Source organism: Dryas octopetala, chromosome 2, assembly GCF_963921425.1.
Source record: "Dryas octopetala chromosome 2, drDryOcto1.1, whole genome shotgun sequence".
NCBI classification, from domain to species: domain Eukaryota; kingdom Viridiplantae; phylum Streptophyta; class Magnoliopsida; order Rosales; family Rosaceae; genus Dryas; species Dryas octopetala.
In genome coordinates this window covers 12,441,663-12,459,492 of record NC_141367.1, presented here as the reverse complement: position 1 = coordinate 12,459,492, position 17,830 = coordinate 12,441,663, and the positions used below count along the sequence as shown (strand labels likewise).

At 34.3% G+C, this 17,830-nt stretch overlaps 1 protein-coding gene across 1 annotated transcript; it reads left to right on the top strand.

Moving 5' to 3' along the window:
• The first annotated feature begins 7,721 nt into the window (after positions 1-7,721).
• Positions 7,722-12,014, top strand: LOC147293167 (Formyl transferase). Its single transcript, XM_086233293.1, has 6 exons — positions 7,722-8,092; positions 9,022-9,525; positions 10,154-10,265; positions 10,784-10,960; positions 11,085-11,211; positions 11,463-12,014. Exons 2-6 carry the CDS (start codon positions 9,153-9,155, stop codon positions 11,574-11,576), a joined length of 903 nt encoding a protein of 300 aa, XP_086089419.1. The 5' UTR covers positions 7,722-8,092; positions 9,022-9,152; the 3' UTR covers positions 11,577-12,014.
• The last annotated feature ends 5,816 nt before the right edge of the window (positions 12,015-17,830 follow it).

Sequence of the window (17,830 nt, the reverse complement as noted above, 5' to 3'; positions counted from 1 at the left end):
ATTTGATAATTTAATCCCATATAAAAATAGAAGTAGTCAATACAAGTCCATAGGAATTTTCGAAAAGTTTTTTCATTTCCTGAGCTATATTTGGCGAATTTTCAAAGTGTGTCTAGGGACTAAATTGATGTTCGGTGGCAAAGATGATGAATGTCATTGAATGAAAATACACTTTAGGGACCAAATTGATGTTTTGATGAAAATTGAGGGACTATTTGTGATAAAAAGCCTAATTAATTTGACATTTTTTTCTTTTACTAACATGCATGCAAGGATGGACATGGCATGAAATAAGATGAAATTCTTAGGGGCTTTTAGACTTAAAGGCCTCCAAAAGATCTCTCTTGATGGATCATTCTCGATCAAGTGCGGACGTTCGCACCATGCGAATGTCTCACACCGAGCACTGGGTGTGAAATGTTCGCACCTTAATAAATTTCCTTGATAGATATTCAAATTCTAATATATATATATATATATATATAGTGACGATTTTAACACTCCAATTTTGTACGTATACACTCATTTCTTTGTTTTATGCCTTGATAATTGAGAAAATAAATAAAGAAAAGTAAAATAGAGAAGTGCAAGTGTACAAAACAGGACTCGGTACCCTATAATATATATAGCTCTATAGCTCCTAAACTATAAATCCTACATACACCTCACATACGAGATATGTCATTATACCCACACTACAGTCGCCCAACGTTTTGGTTCCTTGCCCAAGGTTAGTTTAGGCGAGGAAGAAATTTGTTGCCTAAATCTACTTTGGGTGACAAAGATATGGTTCATCGCTTAAGGTTGGTTTAGGCAACAAAGAAATCCGTCACCTAAATCTACTTTGGGCGACGAAGCCTTAGTCTCTAAAAAAAAGTAGGTAATAATCAGCAAATTGAAGGTATATTTGGAAGCACACTTGGATGTATTTGTATCTATTTTGGGGTCAAATAAATGCATTTGTAGTTCAAATAACATCTATAGAATGGTTATATTGTTGGTGAAATGGCTTTAAGTTTTTGAAGAAGTCTCTATAATTGTTATTTAAATATTTGAATTGAGGATTGTTGTTATGAGCCTAATTGAATACGTACACATGAGATTTTGTTATATTCACATTCCCTCATATGTTAGTAAACACAGTAATAAGATTCAGAATGATTCTCAAATGTTAAGTAAACACAAGAATGAGAATAATTCTCAAATATTAGTAAACACAAAATTGGGAATCATTCCCATTCCCATTCCCATTCCTAGTTAGTAAACATGCCCTAGTAGCTTGTTTTTCATTTTGCTAATTGTTTAAATTAAAATTGGCAGGTTGCTTTAAATCAAAGCTTTTATCATAGATTAACTCTGCTGCTTCTTCTCAAACATTTATGCAAATCCTTCAGAGCCAAAGATTCTATTTTTCATTGTCTTGAGTTGTTCAATTCATTTTCAGCATTTGCTCTCATCCTTTCAATGGAATATCAGCGTTTGCTTTGTGGGTTTTCTCAACCCCATCGATTCAAAATACCAAAACCCAATTCTTTGTAAAATTGCCTGTGCATTCTTCTTCTACTTCTTTTTCCCAATGCCCCAAATGGGTCTCCTTCAAAGCTTGCCCTTATATTTCACAAAATGCACTATCTAAGAGGCCAGGGGATAAAGTGTAGGGACAGCTAAGAGAGAATTGGGGTCCTTGCTTCTGATAAAGTACGTAGAATTGAGAAATGGGCTTAGACGGAAAAAGCTTGCGCTTTTCATAGATGGTGGAGGCTCCAACTTCTGGTCCATTCATGAAGCATGTATTCTGGGTTCAATTCATGATGACATTGTTGTTTTAGTCACAAATAAACAAGGTCTCCTCCACTCTATGTACAATTTTCTCCCTGGCTTAATCTTAATATATGTTATTCTTGCTTACCCAATTTTTTTTTTGAGAAAATTTTAGCTAAAGTACTCCAACTATACCCCATATGTCTATTCAGGACATGAATTTCACTTTGTGTCAACTAAGGACTGAAACTTTCATTTTATGTCAATTAAGGACCCTATATATTTTTATTATTTTTTTTTTCAGTTTTTATCTCAACTTTGGCCCGACGTTGAACCCCTCAAACCTCCACCAAATTCGGCAAACTTATATTGGGTTTAAAGCTATGGATCTCCTCTTTACAACTATATAAAGATCACTCAAATCAAGCATCTACAACTCCAGATAATCGGCTCCAAAGTAGGGTATCTGAACTGTCCAATTGGACCTCCAGGAAAATATCTGGAAAATTGGATAGTTTCGGGTATCCTAGTTTGAGGCTGATTATATGGAGTTGTAAATGTCCGATTTGGGTAATCTTTATATGGTTGTAAAAAAGAGATGCATATCTTTAAACCCAGTATAATTTTTTTGAGTTTGGTGGATGTTTAATAAGTTTAATATTTGGCCAAAATTGAGATAAAAACTAAAAAAAAAAAACAAGGTCCTTAATTGACATAAAATGAAAATTTCAGTCATTAGTTGACAAAGTGAAATTCATGTCCTAAATAAAGACATAGGGTATAGTTGGAATCCTTTAGCTAAAATTTTCCCTTTTTTTTTTTTTTTTTTTTTTTTTTGAAGTTGTTTGTTTTAGTATAATTTATTATTTTCCAAAATGCTTGAGAGCCCAGGTTAAAGGATATAAATGGAATCACTCATTTATGCACTATCAGACAATACAGCAATCAACCTAACCAAAAACCACACAACATTCAATGGTAGCATCAATTTGTTTAACTTTGTACTGGTAGTTGAAATTCCTATTTAAACCTAAAAACCACAAGTGGACAACATTCATTCCATTTTTGAGGGACCACATTCATCGAAAGCAGGGGTCACTAAAGTATAAAAAAAACCCTAAAGGCATTAAACACATAAAGTGGTGCCATAGAAAATTTCAAATTAATGCATCATAAGCATACATGGTTTCACATAAATCAAGCTGAAAGTTAAAACTAAGACAAAAAAGCTTACTTTCATTGGTGGATCTGCCCCTTGTGCCCTCTTGCTTTGCCATTGTTCAGGCGACAACGAATCCTCAATCTTTCCACAGCAAAATCAGAATCAAATCCAGACAAACCCTATGAGAATCTTCAATCGCTTAGGAGCGTGCTGAAAACCCTAAATGCAGAGTGATGTGAGTTGATCCCATAAGACTGGGTCCAATCAATGTTGAGGTGGCGGAGTGTGGGCCCGAATTTCAGCCTATGTGGCGAAAGTTGGTGACTGAGTGGTCCATCGTGTAGGAAATGACCACTATGCCACGCCACATAAGCTCCAGCTTACCCTCACAAATGGCTATTAAGACATAATTGACTGAATCGGGTTAAGTGAGACACACAGTATAACGTCAGGAGGTGACTTAAGACAAAAAAAAGTCAGGTGGTGAAGTGTGAATTCGAAATATGTTCAAGAGTAAACCAAATAATAAGTCAAAGATGGAGGGTGTCTTCTAACTTGAAGGAAGAAGATGTGAATTAATAAGATAGATTAGCTATAAGGGAAGCTTATTCCAACTTATCCTACCATGCATTTTTTTTGGGAATTAGAAAGGATAAGTTTCTCATCATGATTAATACATTTTCTTCCCATATTCTTCCTTCAACTTAAAAGTTTCTTTATTAAATACACATGAATATAGAAATTTATCATACTCAATCCAATTCTAGGCATCAAACGAAGCCTTAGTGTCTAAAAAACAAAGTGGGTATATTCAGTAAATTGAAGATATATTTAGAAGCACACTTAGATGTATTTGTGATTTTTTTGGAGTCAAATAGATGTATTTGTAGTTCAAATTAATAACATCTATAGGATGTGCCTAGTAAAATAGAGTATGTGAGCCATATATAGGATGGGCTGGTCTATCATTCTCAGTCTGCACCGGCCTTAGGTCCAAGAATCCCAAGATAACCCAATGCATTAAAAATTAAAAACGAAAAGACGAAAAGAACACAAGAAGACTCGGCTTCTCTCTCTCTTCATTCATTTATAGTCTCTCCCTCTTCCTCGAGCAGTGAAAATAGCAGCAGCCTCTTGCTTCACAAGCTATTCCTTTTTGTTGTGTGTGTGTGTGTGCGTGCGTGGTTGAGAGAGAGATAGGGAGGCGCCAAGCAATAAAAAAGAAGGTATGAGATCTCCTTCAGCTAGCTTAAGTGGTTCGTTTTCATCCAATATGCGCGCGCGGCCGCGCGCACACACACACACACATATTGTATTCATGTATAATATCTATAAGTTTCTTTTGTTTTTTGTTTTGATTTTTTGGTGTGTTGGGTTCACATGGGATTTGCCTTATGCTTGATGGGTCATGGGTACGTTATATTTAGTTTCAAATATCTAAACGATTACTGGGTTTTTATAATATACTTGCATGAATTTTGTGCATTTTAGCTTGATTTTTGTAAAAGTTAGACCACTTCTTTGATTTAATTGAAGTGTTATTGAGGTTTGAGGTTTGGAAATAGTTCAGCAGATAAACTTGGTAGAATGTTGAGTTTAGATAATGCATAATATAAATTTTCGTCGTTTTTGTCTAATTTTGTCGAAATCGAAATTTCCGCAAAAATTTCTGTTGAAATTTTCATCGAAAATTTTCTTAAAACCGAAATTTTACTCCTTGATTTTATGTATTTGAATGTGATTTATTGAGAACTATTTTACTAGTTGTGTTATACATTTTGGTTTGAGAATTTAAAGTTCTGGGAATGTTATAAAGATACTTTCTATCGGTGGAAAAGAAATTATGTTTGGTTATGGGAAATAATTTCAAACCACTTTTTCACTACCCTCCAGGTTATCAGATTGGATAAGTCTTTGGGACCCATTACGGCACACACATAGGCTTTGGGCCGTGTGTCGAGATGCTTAGCCCTTTGGGGGTGGCTCTTCGTGCTTGCAAAATAGGATTATTGTCTCTACATGCGTATGACAGATTCTTAGTTCTGCGCATATATGGCAGATTCTGTGGGTAACTGATTTGGTGTGAATCTTTCTTTATAAATGTATTATATGGTTTTACTTCGTTTATTTATCTCATAAGTATAATTTATTTGGAATATGTAGTGTTTGAATTCTCAATAACTTAATTTATACTTTAGTTGTTTTATTATGTTATACTAGCAACCTTGAACATATTTATGAAAGCGTTTTAAAATTGGGGGATTTCAAAATCAAGTTCATTTGACAAAGAATGGTTGATTTTCTTTGAAAATGATATTTCGAAAGGTTTTACGCCATTAAATCATTTTATGTCCACTCACTGAGGTTATTTCACATTTCTCGGTTTTATTTTAAACTTTTCCTCCAAGTAGTAGCGGTGATGGAGGTCGAGCCATACACGTCGAGGCATTCCTTCTATTTTCATTTCCTTAGATAATTGTAGGCCACATGGCTATCTTTTATTTTGTTCGGTTATTGTTTGTTGTAAGAATTAATAGAAGTAGTAGCTCTGATAACTAAACTTGGGATTTCTAACTAAGTTGTGCTCTAGATGGGTCTGAGACCCTTTCTGGTTGTGGTAGAAGCGGTTAATATTTATTAGATGTGTTCTTTACAGGTTTATAAAATTTGGGTTAATTCATTTTAAGGGGAGGTTCTGTCGAATTTTCGGTAGGATTTTCCTTAACTTTGGATCCTACAGAACCACTCTGGGTTTCAGGGTGTAACTCGGGGACTGTCCTGTCAAAAAGATAGACCTTTTCTTTGATTCAATTGAAGTGTTATTGAGTTGTGAGCTTTAGAAATAGTTTAGCAGTTAAATATGGTAGAATGTTGAGTTTAGATAATGAATAATATATTATCACATTGTTTAAAATCCCTAAGGTGGATATATGTAATTTTCTACTTTTTATGTTAACTATGCTTAGGGCATGTTTATTAAACTGAAATCATAATGAGCATGAATCAGAATGAGTATGAATCGGAATGAGGACGAATCAGAATGACCAATTTTCATTAACGTGTTTACTAACTGACAGAAATCAGAATGAAAATAAAATTGATTTTCGTAATTGCATTTACTAATTGGCAGTAATCGGAATCAAAATTAGTTTGATTACTAAAATACCCTCATACAAAATTAATTATATTTATGTCAACTATTAAATAATCACAATTTTTTAAATGAAAAAAAAAAATCATTTTACTAAAAATAAATCCTACCTCAATATTTTGGAAAAAATTAATTTTTAACTTTTAATTATAAGTTATAATATTTTGAAAACATTGATGTGGTGTAAAAAGAAAAATAGATTTCCTATATTCTCTAAACGTTTTTTTTTCATAGATATATATAACAAATAGAAATTTCTTTGTAGCACCTCCATTTAAATGCTAATAATAGAGGCATTCATTATACAAAAAAAAAAAAAGGCCTCATTATACAAAATATAAATATTAATCTCATCTAAATTAAACATGGTGTTATTTTATGGTTTTGGAAATTTTCTATAGAGGGTATTTTTAGATTATAAAAAAATATGTGAGTGTATTTTGGATATACAACTTCCATTCCAATTCTCTCTCTCCCATTTTGTACCCCCCATAAGGAATTCAATTTCATGTGGGCCCTATACGGATCAAAAACTATTGATGTTTTTAGTTGAGGGGTATTTTAGTAATTTTAACTTAAGGGTTTTAAAAAATACAAGGCCAAAGTGCACTTTTGGTTCCTGTACTTTAACAAAAATTTCATTTTGGTCTCGTTCTATCAATTTTGAAAATTTCAGTTCAATACTTTAATTAAGTTTGTAAATTTGCAATTGGGTTTAAATTATTAGAGGAAATATAACGTAACATGAATATTTTAGACGTTTTAAATAACCTATGAGTGGAACTTATTTAACCGAGTGATGTTGCCCAATCACATTTAGACATATGTCTTTTTTTTTTTTTTTCAATTATTTTAGTTTTTGTCTTTTCTTTATTTCTTAATTTTTTTTTTAGACCGTATTAATCATGAAATGTCTAAAATATTTAAGAAAAATTAGAGTTTAGTCCTTCTAATATTTCTTATTTGGAAAAAAAATCTTATGACTTTTTTATTCTAAATAAAGTCCTTGTTTTTTATAAATAAAGTCTTTTTTTTTTTTTTTCTAAATAAAGCCCTTTGACCATTGTTTTGTCAAAGAAATATACTTTTTTTTTTTTTTAGAGTATAGAGTACGAGTTCACCTCATATCTTCCTAGGGTATAGAATGAAGTTTGTGAAGGTTGCATATTAGGTTTTAACTCTGAGATTTTGGGCAGAATGAGGTTTGTGCCCAAAATTCCAGAGTTAAAACCTAATATACAGCCGACAAAGCAGGGCTTGAGGAATAAGTAAAACTGTATTGTCGAACACTCGGCGCTTACTATGTGTGAAAAAATAGAAACTAATGCATAAATATTATGTAACATGAAATAATTACAATACTATTGGATTTTAGTTAGAATTTTAAAAGTCATAAGACTTTAGTCAGTATATTATAAAACTAAGGAGTTAAATGAAAGTTTTTCAAATATTTATTATGTCATATTTACGTCTAAAGAATAAACGAAATTAACACTTTGGATCTAATTGTAAATATAATGAAAATATGAGATTAAAATTGTAAAAATTGAAAGAATAATGACCGAAGTAGAAAGTTTGTTAAAGTAAAAAGACAAAAATTGTACTTTGGCCATTCTCTCATCCTCTCTCCTCACCCCGGCGCCCACCCCCTTCTCTCTCCTCTCTCCTCCCGCACTCTATTTTCCGGCGAATCTTCGCTGTCCGGCGGCGCTTTCCAGTGGTTTTTGTTCCATTATTTTCGTCTCCTCCTCCTCTTCACTTTTATAGCCTTGGATCAACCCAGAAATTAGCCACAAGTTCAAATCAAAGAGAGAGACCCGATTGGAGGGTCCGGCGGCGACTGGGCTTTTCCGGCGGCGTCGCCTCCCGTTGCCATCATCTTCTTCCTCTATTCAAGGTCTATCTGTGGGTGTGCTTGGTTGTAGTCAATTGGGCCGGATTTGGAAAGTCCCAATTCGAGCCCTAGCTTCGCCGCTGCCACCGTCGCCGCTCCCTCCACTTTTGGTCGCGGGTTTTGGGTGAGTTTTACTCCTCCTTGAATGCTCTTGCTGCTTGTTGGGTTAAATTGGTGCAATTGATTGTGAAAGCTGAATTTCCAGGTTAAATTTGTTTTCCTTAAACCTGAACTAGCAGCCACGGCCACCGTGAGCTCCGCTGGGTGAGGCGGCGCGGGTGCTCCGGTGACCGCTATTATGAGTGTTTGTGATGATTTGAAACCTGTTAATAGCTTGAGAACTCTGAAGTTCCATTTTGAGTGGGAAATCCGGTGTGGGCAGCCACAGTTTGTGGCGTCCGCCCCTATTTCCAGCCATTGTTTGGACTTATCGTTACTTTTTGCGAACTCTGATTTCGTTTGTGGCCGCTGACCTTGTTGAACTTGGTTTGGATTGAGATGTGTTAGTTCCCTTAGTGAGTGATTATGGATTAAATGAATTAACTTATTTTATTATGTGAATCTAATTCGTCATTTCAGGATTGAATCGGAAGGATTGAGTTGATGATGGGTTTTTCTGTTAATTAAAATAACTGGATTATTGTGGAATGTTATTTGGTTGCTGATTGTTACTTGGATGATTGTGGAATGTTAATGGTTTTGCTTGTGGTGTGTGATGACTTGAATGGTTGTATTGTTGGTGAAACGGCTTTAAGTTTTTGGAGCAATCTCTATAATTGTTATTTGAATATTTGAATTGAGGATTGTTGTTATGAGCCTAATTGAATACGCATGACATTCTGTTAAGTTGCCATTCCCTCATATATTTGTAAACACAGGAATGAGATTCGGAATGATTCCCAAATGTTAAGTAAACACAGGAATGAGAATGTGAATGATTCCTAAATGTTGTGAACACAAGAATGGGAATCATTCCCATTCCCATTCCTGGTTTGTAAACATGCCCTAGTTATTTGCTTTTCATTTTGCTAATTGTTTAATTAAAATTGGCAGGTTGCTTTATATCACAGACTAACTCTGCTGCTTCTTCTCAAACATTTGTGCAAATCCTTCGGAGCCAAAGATTCTGTTTTTCATTGTCTCGAGTTGTTCAATTCATTTTCAGCATTGCTCTCATCCTTTCAATGGAATCTCAGCGTCTGCTTTGTGGGTTTTGCTCAACCCCATCGATTCAAAATACCAAACCCCAATTCTTTGTAAAATTTCCCATGCATTCTTCTTTTACTTCTTTTTACCAATGCCCCAAATGGGTCTCCTTCAAAGCCTGCCGTTCTATTTCACAAATTGCACTATTAAATAGAGGGATAGAGTGTAGGGACAACTCAGAGAGAATTGGGGTCCTTGCTTCGGATAAAGAAGATTTGAGGAATGGGCTTAGACGGAAAAAGCTTGCGGTTTTCGTATCTGGTGGTGGCTCCAACTTCCGGTCCATTCATGAAGCATGTATTCAGGGTTCAATTCATGGAGACATTGTTGTTTTAGTCACAAATAAACAAGGTCTCCTCTACTCTATGTACAATTTTCTCCCTGGCTCAATCTTAATATATGTTGTTCTTGCTTACCCAATTTTTTTTGGAAGTTGTTTGTTTTAGTATAATTTATTATTTGCCAAAATGCTTGATTTGTTGAAACAAATGTCAATATTGAATTGAATGTGAATTAAGAACCGATATAGATGTCAAATAAATTTTTTATTTGTTTCTTAAATCAAATAATTCACCTGAACCCCAATTTTGATCTTGGTTTTTTTGTAGTATGAAAGGAAAAAATGGAAATATATAGATTATGTCCAAGGATTTCATAGTCACATGTATTAGCTTCCTTTCAATGGCAGCACTATTGTTGAACATTTATTCTTTTTCAAAACGCTTGTTTAATCACTACCTAGATGGGTACTTGGAGTTCCTTTTCTTGTTGATATTGTTCTAGCAGCTTGGATACACACCATTTTGAGAACTAAAAGGCTTTGTAGTTATAGAGGAAAAATTCCCCTTGATTTCTGCTAGTGATAGAATTTGATGAAAATAGAAAGCAAGTTAGGACCTTCAGAAATATATTGCATAAATATTTGATGCAAATATTGTATTTTCATTCATGTATATTGCATCTTATTTTTACATGTCAGGTTGCGGAGGTGCTGACTATGCAAGAGATAAGGGCCTTCCAGTTATATTGTTCCCCAAAACAAAAATTGAGCCTGATGGGATACCTCTAATTGACCTTGTTGCTTCCCTCAGGTCAGGCTCTTCAACTGCTTATAATTATCTTATTTAAGTCTCTCTCTCTCTCTCTCTCTCTGTGTTGTATTTTTGAATGATGAACCATCTGTCTGTACTTAATCCGCTATAAGAGCTTTCACACTTTCCTAAGCCAGAGTGTCTAATGTATTAACTCAATCTTGTAATAGCACTGTCACCAAATATCTAGTATAGTCTAGCACTGGGTGATTAGTAGTATCTAATTCAGGCTCTTGTCGGAAGATGATTGAATGTGTGACAGTATTCATAAGAGCTTTTACTTAGTGTACTTTCTTTACAGCCCTTTATCAGCTTCCTTATTTTTTGGGCAATTATAGTAACATTCTGTGCTGCATGCACTTTAAAACAATATATTTTTGGCTAAAGTTACCATCTTCTTCTATGACCAAAGTTTAACTTTAAATGTACATTCTCTTCATTCATTCTCACCTGTTTAGTAAGCTTAGGAAATATATACCAATTTGTGGTTGATTATGTTTTCTCATGTTTCATAACAGGAGACTTGAGGTTGACTTTGTTATCCTGGCTGGTTACCTAAAACTAATGCCAGTAGAGTTGATACAAGCTTATCCCAGATCCATAGTGAACATCCATCCATCACTTCTTCCTGCATTTGGAGGCAAAGGAAATTACGGTATGAAGGTCCACAAAGCTGTCATCGCTTCTGGAGCAAGGTATGCTGATAATACCAAAGTCCAATGTCATATGAATCTAACTTTTTGCTGTATTCAAATTATGCAGTAGTGTTTGCATGTATGAGGAGAAGTCCTAATATCATGTATCTCTGATTTTGGTCAGATACTCAGGCCCTACAATACATTTTGTTGATGAGGATTATGACACTGGACGTATCCTTGCTCAAAGAGTTGTACCTGTGCTTGCTAATGACACTGCTGAGGAGCTGGCAGCAAGGGTTCTTCGGGAGGTAATGCAATTTAATATCAAACTTCATATATTGTTTCAATTGTTCAAATTGAGGATGTTTTTAAACCAAAAAATGATTGAGTGTTATAACAATAAAATGTTCTGCAGAAAAAGAAAATCCGACTAGAAGAAGCGTTTGCCATCTGTTTTCATTTTTGGATAATGACCTTTTTCAGATGATGGAATCTTAGATTTGTTATTTTGTGCATTATGCAATTGATATTCTGATTATTTTCTCCTTACTAATTTTAGGAGCATCGATTATACGTGGAAGTGGTAACAGCATTATGTGAAGAGCGAATAATTTGGAGGGAAGACGGTGTTCCCATCATTCGGTGCAAAGAAAATCCCAATCAATACAGCTAGCAGAACCAAATGTTTTCATTTTTGATGGCTTTATGCAGTTGTGTGCACTACTTCACCACTTGCAACTTGGATTCGTGTAGAGTATTACAAAAGAATGGGAAAAGGGAAGGGGGGGTTAAAAAAAGAGGTGTGGTGTTGGGGAGGTGTGCTGTGTTGGCTGTTTTGTGGGTAATATGGATGGAGAGGAAAAAAAGGGTCTTTGATGATGCTAAGGGGGAAGAGGTGGACAATTTGTGGGAGAGAGTTAGATTTTGGGCTTCATTATAGGCATCATTTACTCCAGCTTTCAATGATTACTCATTCTCTGCAGTTTGTCTAATTGAGATGGGCTATGCTTAATTTATTCCTTTGTACTTTAAAAAAGGAGGTACTGATTAAACAGGACTGAGAGCTCGGCCCTCCCTGCCAAGTGCTTGACATGCTCTTTTATTTATTTATTTATTTTTCACTGGAGTGATTGCCAGTTTCAAACAATAAGAATGGTTGCTGCTGTTTGATAGTAACTGTTGAAATTAGAGTTGATGTGACTTTATAACTTTCAGTTTTATGTTTTATGTTAGTTTATTAATTTTCAACATGTTTATGTAAGAAAAAAACATAAGGTATTAGTTTAATTTTTTATGTGATGTTTTGGTGGTTACTGTTGCACAATGATAATGATACTGTCGAAGAGGGGCAATGTTGTAAAAGACGGAAAAAAAGTTGTCGAGCATGAGGCATCCGTGGTTAAGCACTCAATTTATTAGTCCAAAGAAGAAATGTAAAGAAGAAATGTAATAAGGGCTAAATTCTAATTTTCTGTATAATATATTAATCTTTCATTAGTATTTGGTGGGCAGGTCAACATTAACAGGTATTGTTGACTTGGGAATTGAACTTTGGATCTCGGAATCGGGATCTTTGCCTTTTGATGATCTTGATTTGCTCTGGAGTCTGGACAGAGGCTAAAACTGGAATTAAAACTATAGCAAGATTTTTTTTTTTTTTTTTTTTTTTTGTGATCTGATAATTTGGAAAAATGGGAAACATGGAAATGCAACTATATTAAGAATTTCAGAATCTCAAGCCGAATGTACCTACATCACATTTTATAAGAGTTTCATGTTGTGATGGACCTGATGGTTTGGTAAGAGAAGATTACAAGGCTAGCCCTTTTAATAAGAAAAGATGGAGTACAACCATGTTCGTCTCGAAATTGTGTCTAAATACGACTTTTTAATCTGCTTAATTAATAGGTTATAAGTATTATCTCATGTTATATATGTAATAATTGTGACATGTTCATATTTATCCAATTAATTAATCAGATCTGAATAAATCTGATAGCGATGCTCGATGCCACAACTTGTTCAAAAGAGGCTAGATGGGGGATTTGTAATGCATGCCTAAAAAGTAAGAACTTTAACCAAAAACCTCCAACGCTCCATGTTGGAATAGCTTGGTCCAATCTTTAGCCAATTCAATAATCTATTAGCATTTAATTTACCAAGAGAATAATACTCAATCTCTTCAAAAATTGCAGAAAAAAAAATAAAAAAATTGTAGTCAGAAAATTCACTGCAAGCTAAACAGTCAAAAAGAATCGTAATATTATTTGCGGTTTTGTAGTGTACACCAACTGTAACTGAAATGAGAGCCAAAACCCAACATACCAGTACCAATACACTTCAAAATGTAACTGACAACCATCTCTATTTTCAGTCTCTTGAATCTCATTTCTGCAAAATTAATGACAAATAAATATGGTGCTTCTTGGAGATTGTACGACATCTCGTTATGTTTAGAGCAGAAGCAGCAGGATCTCTTGAAAGATCATTCTAAACAATCCAAATCTTTGAAGATGTTTTAAGCTCACGCCACAAGGCAGGCTTGAACTGCATCAAGATAATACATTTACAGAGCCAATTGGAGATCCAGTTGAGGTTGATACATACAGAGTTTCTTCCATCCCAAGTTACATCAAGTGCTTGAACCTGTAGATTGCAAAATATGAAAACAAATTAACATAGTAAACCCAAACAGGCACACATGATTTAATAATTAACAACAAAATTTTAAATCTACACATCTTTTATCCTGTCATTTCAACATTAAATGAACAAGAGCAGTTCTTCTATTAACAGTATTAAGAGCTTGGTGCATATCCTATAAAGTAAAAATTACAGATAATAAATAAATAGCTTTGAAAGCAATATAAAATCAGCCCAAACAGTTTCTAGGGAATCACCACAACCATTGCCTCACAATGCTTTATGTTTCTTCAAATGATTTCAACAGCTAACCCACGTTTCTCCTTTAACTTCTACACTAGAACTCAGTTAAATTATCCTTCTCTCTCCACTCCTCCCCAAAGGAAATCCCCCATTGATTCTCCTGCAATCTTAGCTACTCTAACTGGCATTCTAAAGATAGACAAAGTAAGAATACTAATGAAAACATATTGAATCAAAGGTAAATCCCCCACTCCCAGAAAGACACCCTATCCTTCACCCCTCTAAACCTCTCTTACTTTTTCCATCATTGGATTCCAAAAGGATGATACACAATGGTTCCTCCCAAGGGAAGCCCCAAATAGTTGCAAGGCCGCTCACATACCCCAAACCCATTGCTACGGACACTAATTTCCTGTCCTATACATTAATGCCCACAAAAATCGTCTTAGATATTATTCTTGAAACCCAGAGACTCCCAAAAGATCAAGAATCTTGGCCAACCTACCAAATTTCTCCCGGTGAGTAAAAAATATGGCATCATCTGCAAGCTGTAAGTGAAACACTAGTACACTATCAACCCACAACAAAACCCAATAAAGTTAGACTTACCAGCCCTTACCAATAACATACTCAAAACATCAACAACTAGTGCAAAAAGAAAAGGAGAAAGTGAGTCCCTGTCTAATCCCACTCGAAGGGCCAAACCTTCCCCTTGCCCACATTCTTCAACCACTTTCCAAACCATTCCTTTTCAATGTTCCAGAAATCCTAAAATCAACAAGGTCATGTGGCTTCTCAAAATCAATCTGGAAGACTACTCCTCACAAGATACTCTTCAACTACATCACTTGCAACTAATACCAAGTCCAAAAATCTGTATGCTCTTAAGAAACGCCCCTGAAAAAATTCGTACCAACCTATCACCTCGCTGAATTTCAAAGATTGTCACCAAATTTATTGGTCCACAATCAACTCATTGATTTTTTGGGAATCAAACAAATATAGGTTTGGTGCATGCATCGACAATCTTCTTATTACAAAATTCTTGACACACATTCAGAAAATCCTCTCAAAAATATTAACAAACTCAGTCACGATTCCTTCCTTAGTCTTAATTAAATTACTCTCCCCATTCTCCAATTTATTTATCTACTTACCTATCTACCACTGGTCCACTAGCTTCGAATTATTATCCCACTTTATCCATTTCACAAAATCTCCCCCCCCCCCCCCCCCCCCCCCCCACCAAAATGTCAATTTTATTAGTTTGATTCAGAAATTCAATTGCCCCTTCTTCCATTTCCTCTCGATGTAAGTATCTTCAAACCCTGCATTTTCCCAAACTTGCCTTCAACCTCAGGTTGAGTAGACGAAGCTTTCATGCAACCCTTTGACTTCCATTGAAGTGAAAACTAAATGAAAACTACTTTACTCACACCATGTCTTCAAAGTCTAATGACTCCCTCTCGATAGCAAAACAACCAATTCATTCACCCACAGAAGTATATTTAAGGACACTAAGCTTCTTACACCCTAACCCCATTACTTTAAAGGATAGCAAGCTGCATCTAAATTCATCAAGTAATTTCGAACTGTCCCCCAAAAAGGCCAAAACCCAATTCTCCCCAAGAAATGTCACTTTGAATCCTCTTTAAAAAGAAAAGAAAAAAGAGTACAAAGTCAGTCGGTTAATCCTTGATAAATGATTTGCCACAATTTTCTGTAGGCAGACTAGAAACAAGTGCACCTTAAGATCAGTAATGTAAACCCTTACGACCAAGATTGTTTCACATATCCTGAGTCAAAGTACTAACATCACCAAAATTAACATAACTGCAGTTGAAGTCTCCTTGATAAGCCACCCATGTAGTTTTGATCAAGGGGCATATTAATTTTACTTGAATAAGTATATATTTTAAATAGGTTGAGCAGGTTGACAAGACAACAAGACACAACTTCAGTGCCTATATTGTATGATTATGTACAGCATGAAATGCATTGAAATTATCGAAACCTAGGCAGGTTAATTCACCTATGAATGTTCAATATTTCAACCTCAACTGTTTCAACGAGACAAAATATACCACATTTAAATACCTGCTCAATGTTATATCCAGGGCTTAGATCATTGGAGAGTGTTAATACCCTGGAAAACTGATCCAAGCAATTTCCAACAGCGATATCAATGGTCTCCCCAAAGATTCGATACCGCCCTTCACTGTATGCAATTACTTGAGTGTTTCCCAAATCAGAAACCGGTTATTGATCAAATAAACAAACACTATGTTTCTCCAATCAGAAAATATTTGGTTATTGATCAAATAAATGACAAACATTATGTTTCGACAGATGCATATAAATTGTTGTTATTATAATCAAATAATTAAAAGACTTATAATTTAAAAAAATTTTTACAAAAATAATTTTTAGAGGGACATAAAAAGTGAACGGTTCAATTATGAGATTACATTATGTGATAAACCTAAAAAGATGGTTAATCTCATATTAACTTACTAACAATTTATTTTTAAAGTATTTATAAATGATTTGCACCTGAATTTTGTCAATTTTTACACTTTCCTTCATGATTCCTATAACTATACAAATCAAGCATGTAGATGAGAATTAAAGTTGTTTTCTTATTACCTCTTTTAGCATTTCCAGTAATCATTTATTCTCATTCTTCTTTAAAAATTGGGAAGGAAAAGGTCATTTCCAAAATGATAATGCCACATACATTAAATTTGTGCACTAAACAATGTAGAAATTAAAGAATGCGCACGCGCACATACACACACACACACACATATATATGTATATGTCTCTTAAAAAAGTAAATTATAACTTAATTCCATTCCGTCAATTCCCTCCATTTTTTTCATTAGTTTTAGTCACATGTCAAGTACGTGACCCTAATTTGAAGGGTAAAATTAGCAACTCACCTCCTTGATCTTTATTCCTCCAACATGATACACGTGACTAAAATTGAAGGGAACAAAGAGATTAAATTGACGAAATTGAGTTAAGTGATACACAAGTGAAAGTTCATTAACTATAGAATTCAAAAAACAATTAAGTTAGTGGACCAAAGTGATACTCAAGGTAAAATTCGACCATTGCCATAATGCTCTCTTAAAAATAAATAAAGTTCAAAGTAGACTCATATTTGAATAAATGAAATAGTGTCACATCATATAATGCACAAATTGAGTACTCAAGTAGTATTCTTCCAAGAAAACTCATTTTGTGATACAAATTATCTCTTATGATGCGTTTGGATGGGGGAAATTAAACTCTGAATTTCATTAAAAGTCATAATTCAAGAAATAACAAGCTCCAGTTCCCTTATTTGGTATCATTAACGATGAAATCTTATTCCCCAAAAAAGAAGAATGAAATCTTTAAATAGAGAGAGAGAGAGAGGGGAGGAGAGGCACCGACCGACTGGTAGGATGATGTCGGTGGTGGTGGAGTGGGGGAGGGAGTGGGTGGTGATGTTTGGTTTTTGTTTTTGGGTAAATAAGATTATTGTTCCTTGATTGAAATCAATTTTCATTCCCGTGGTTTAAAAATTATTAATTTGAATTAAATCATTATCAATCTTATGACAATTTTATTTTATTTTTCAAAATTTATTTCATATTACAACTAAAACATTGTTTAAACTTGTAGATTTCACCCAATTAGGATGACCGAAAATCATGTATAAAGTCTTGAATTTGATTTTCAAATAAGAAATCAAAGAAATCCCAAATTTAGAACTCAAAACCTACAAATTTTGTGAACCTCCTTTTCTTCATCAAATACACACGAAAATAAAAAGTAAAATAAAGCCCATAAGATGGTCTTTGAATCTCCCAATGACACTTAAATAAATAAATGCATTGTTCTTTTCACAATTGAAAATTTGAGATTTTTTGAATTAACTCACGAAATTCTAGAGTTGTCTAAAGATTGTAAGCAACATGAAATATATGGACTAAATTAGCAATTTTAAACTATAGGGACTAAAAATGTAATTTCCTTTTTTTTTTTTTTTAC

Bases quoted from the DNA above. Each gene is read 5' to 3' on its own strand.
- LOC147293167 (XM_086233293.1), top strand. From the start codon at position 9,153: ATGGAATCTCAGCGTCTGCTTTGTGGGTTTTGCTCAACCCCATCGATT. The intron at 10,266-10,783 runs GTCAGGCTCTTC...GTTTCATAACAG, and splicing joins GACCTTGTTGCTTCCCTCAG to GAGACTTGAGGTTGACTTTG. The intron at 10,961-11,084 runs GTATGCTGATAA...GATTTTGGTCAG, and splicing joins GTCATCGCTTCTGGAGCAAG to ATACTCAGGCCCTACAATAC.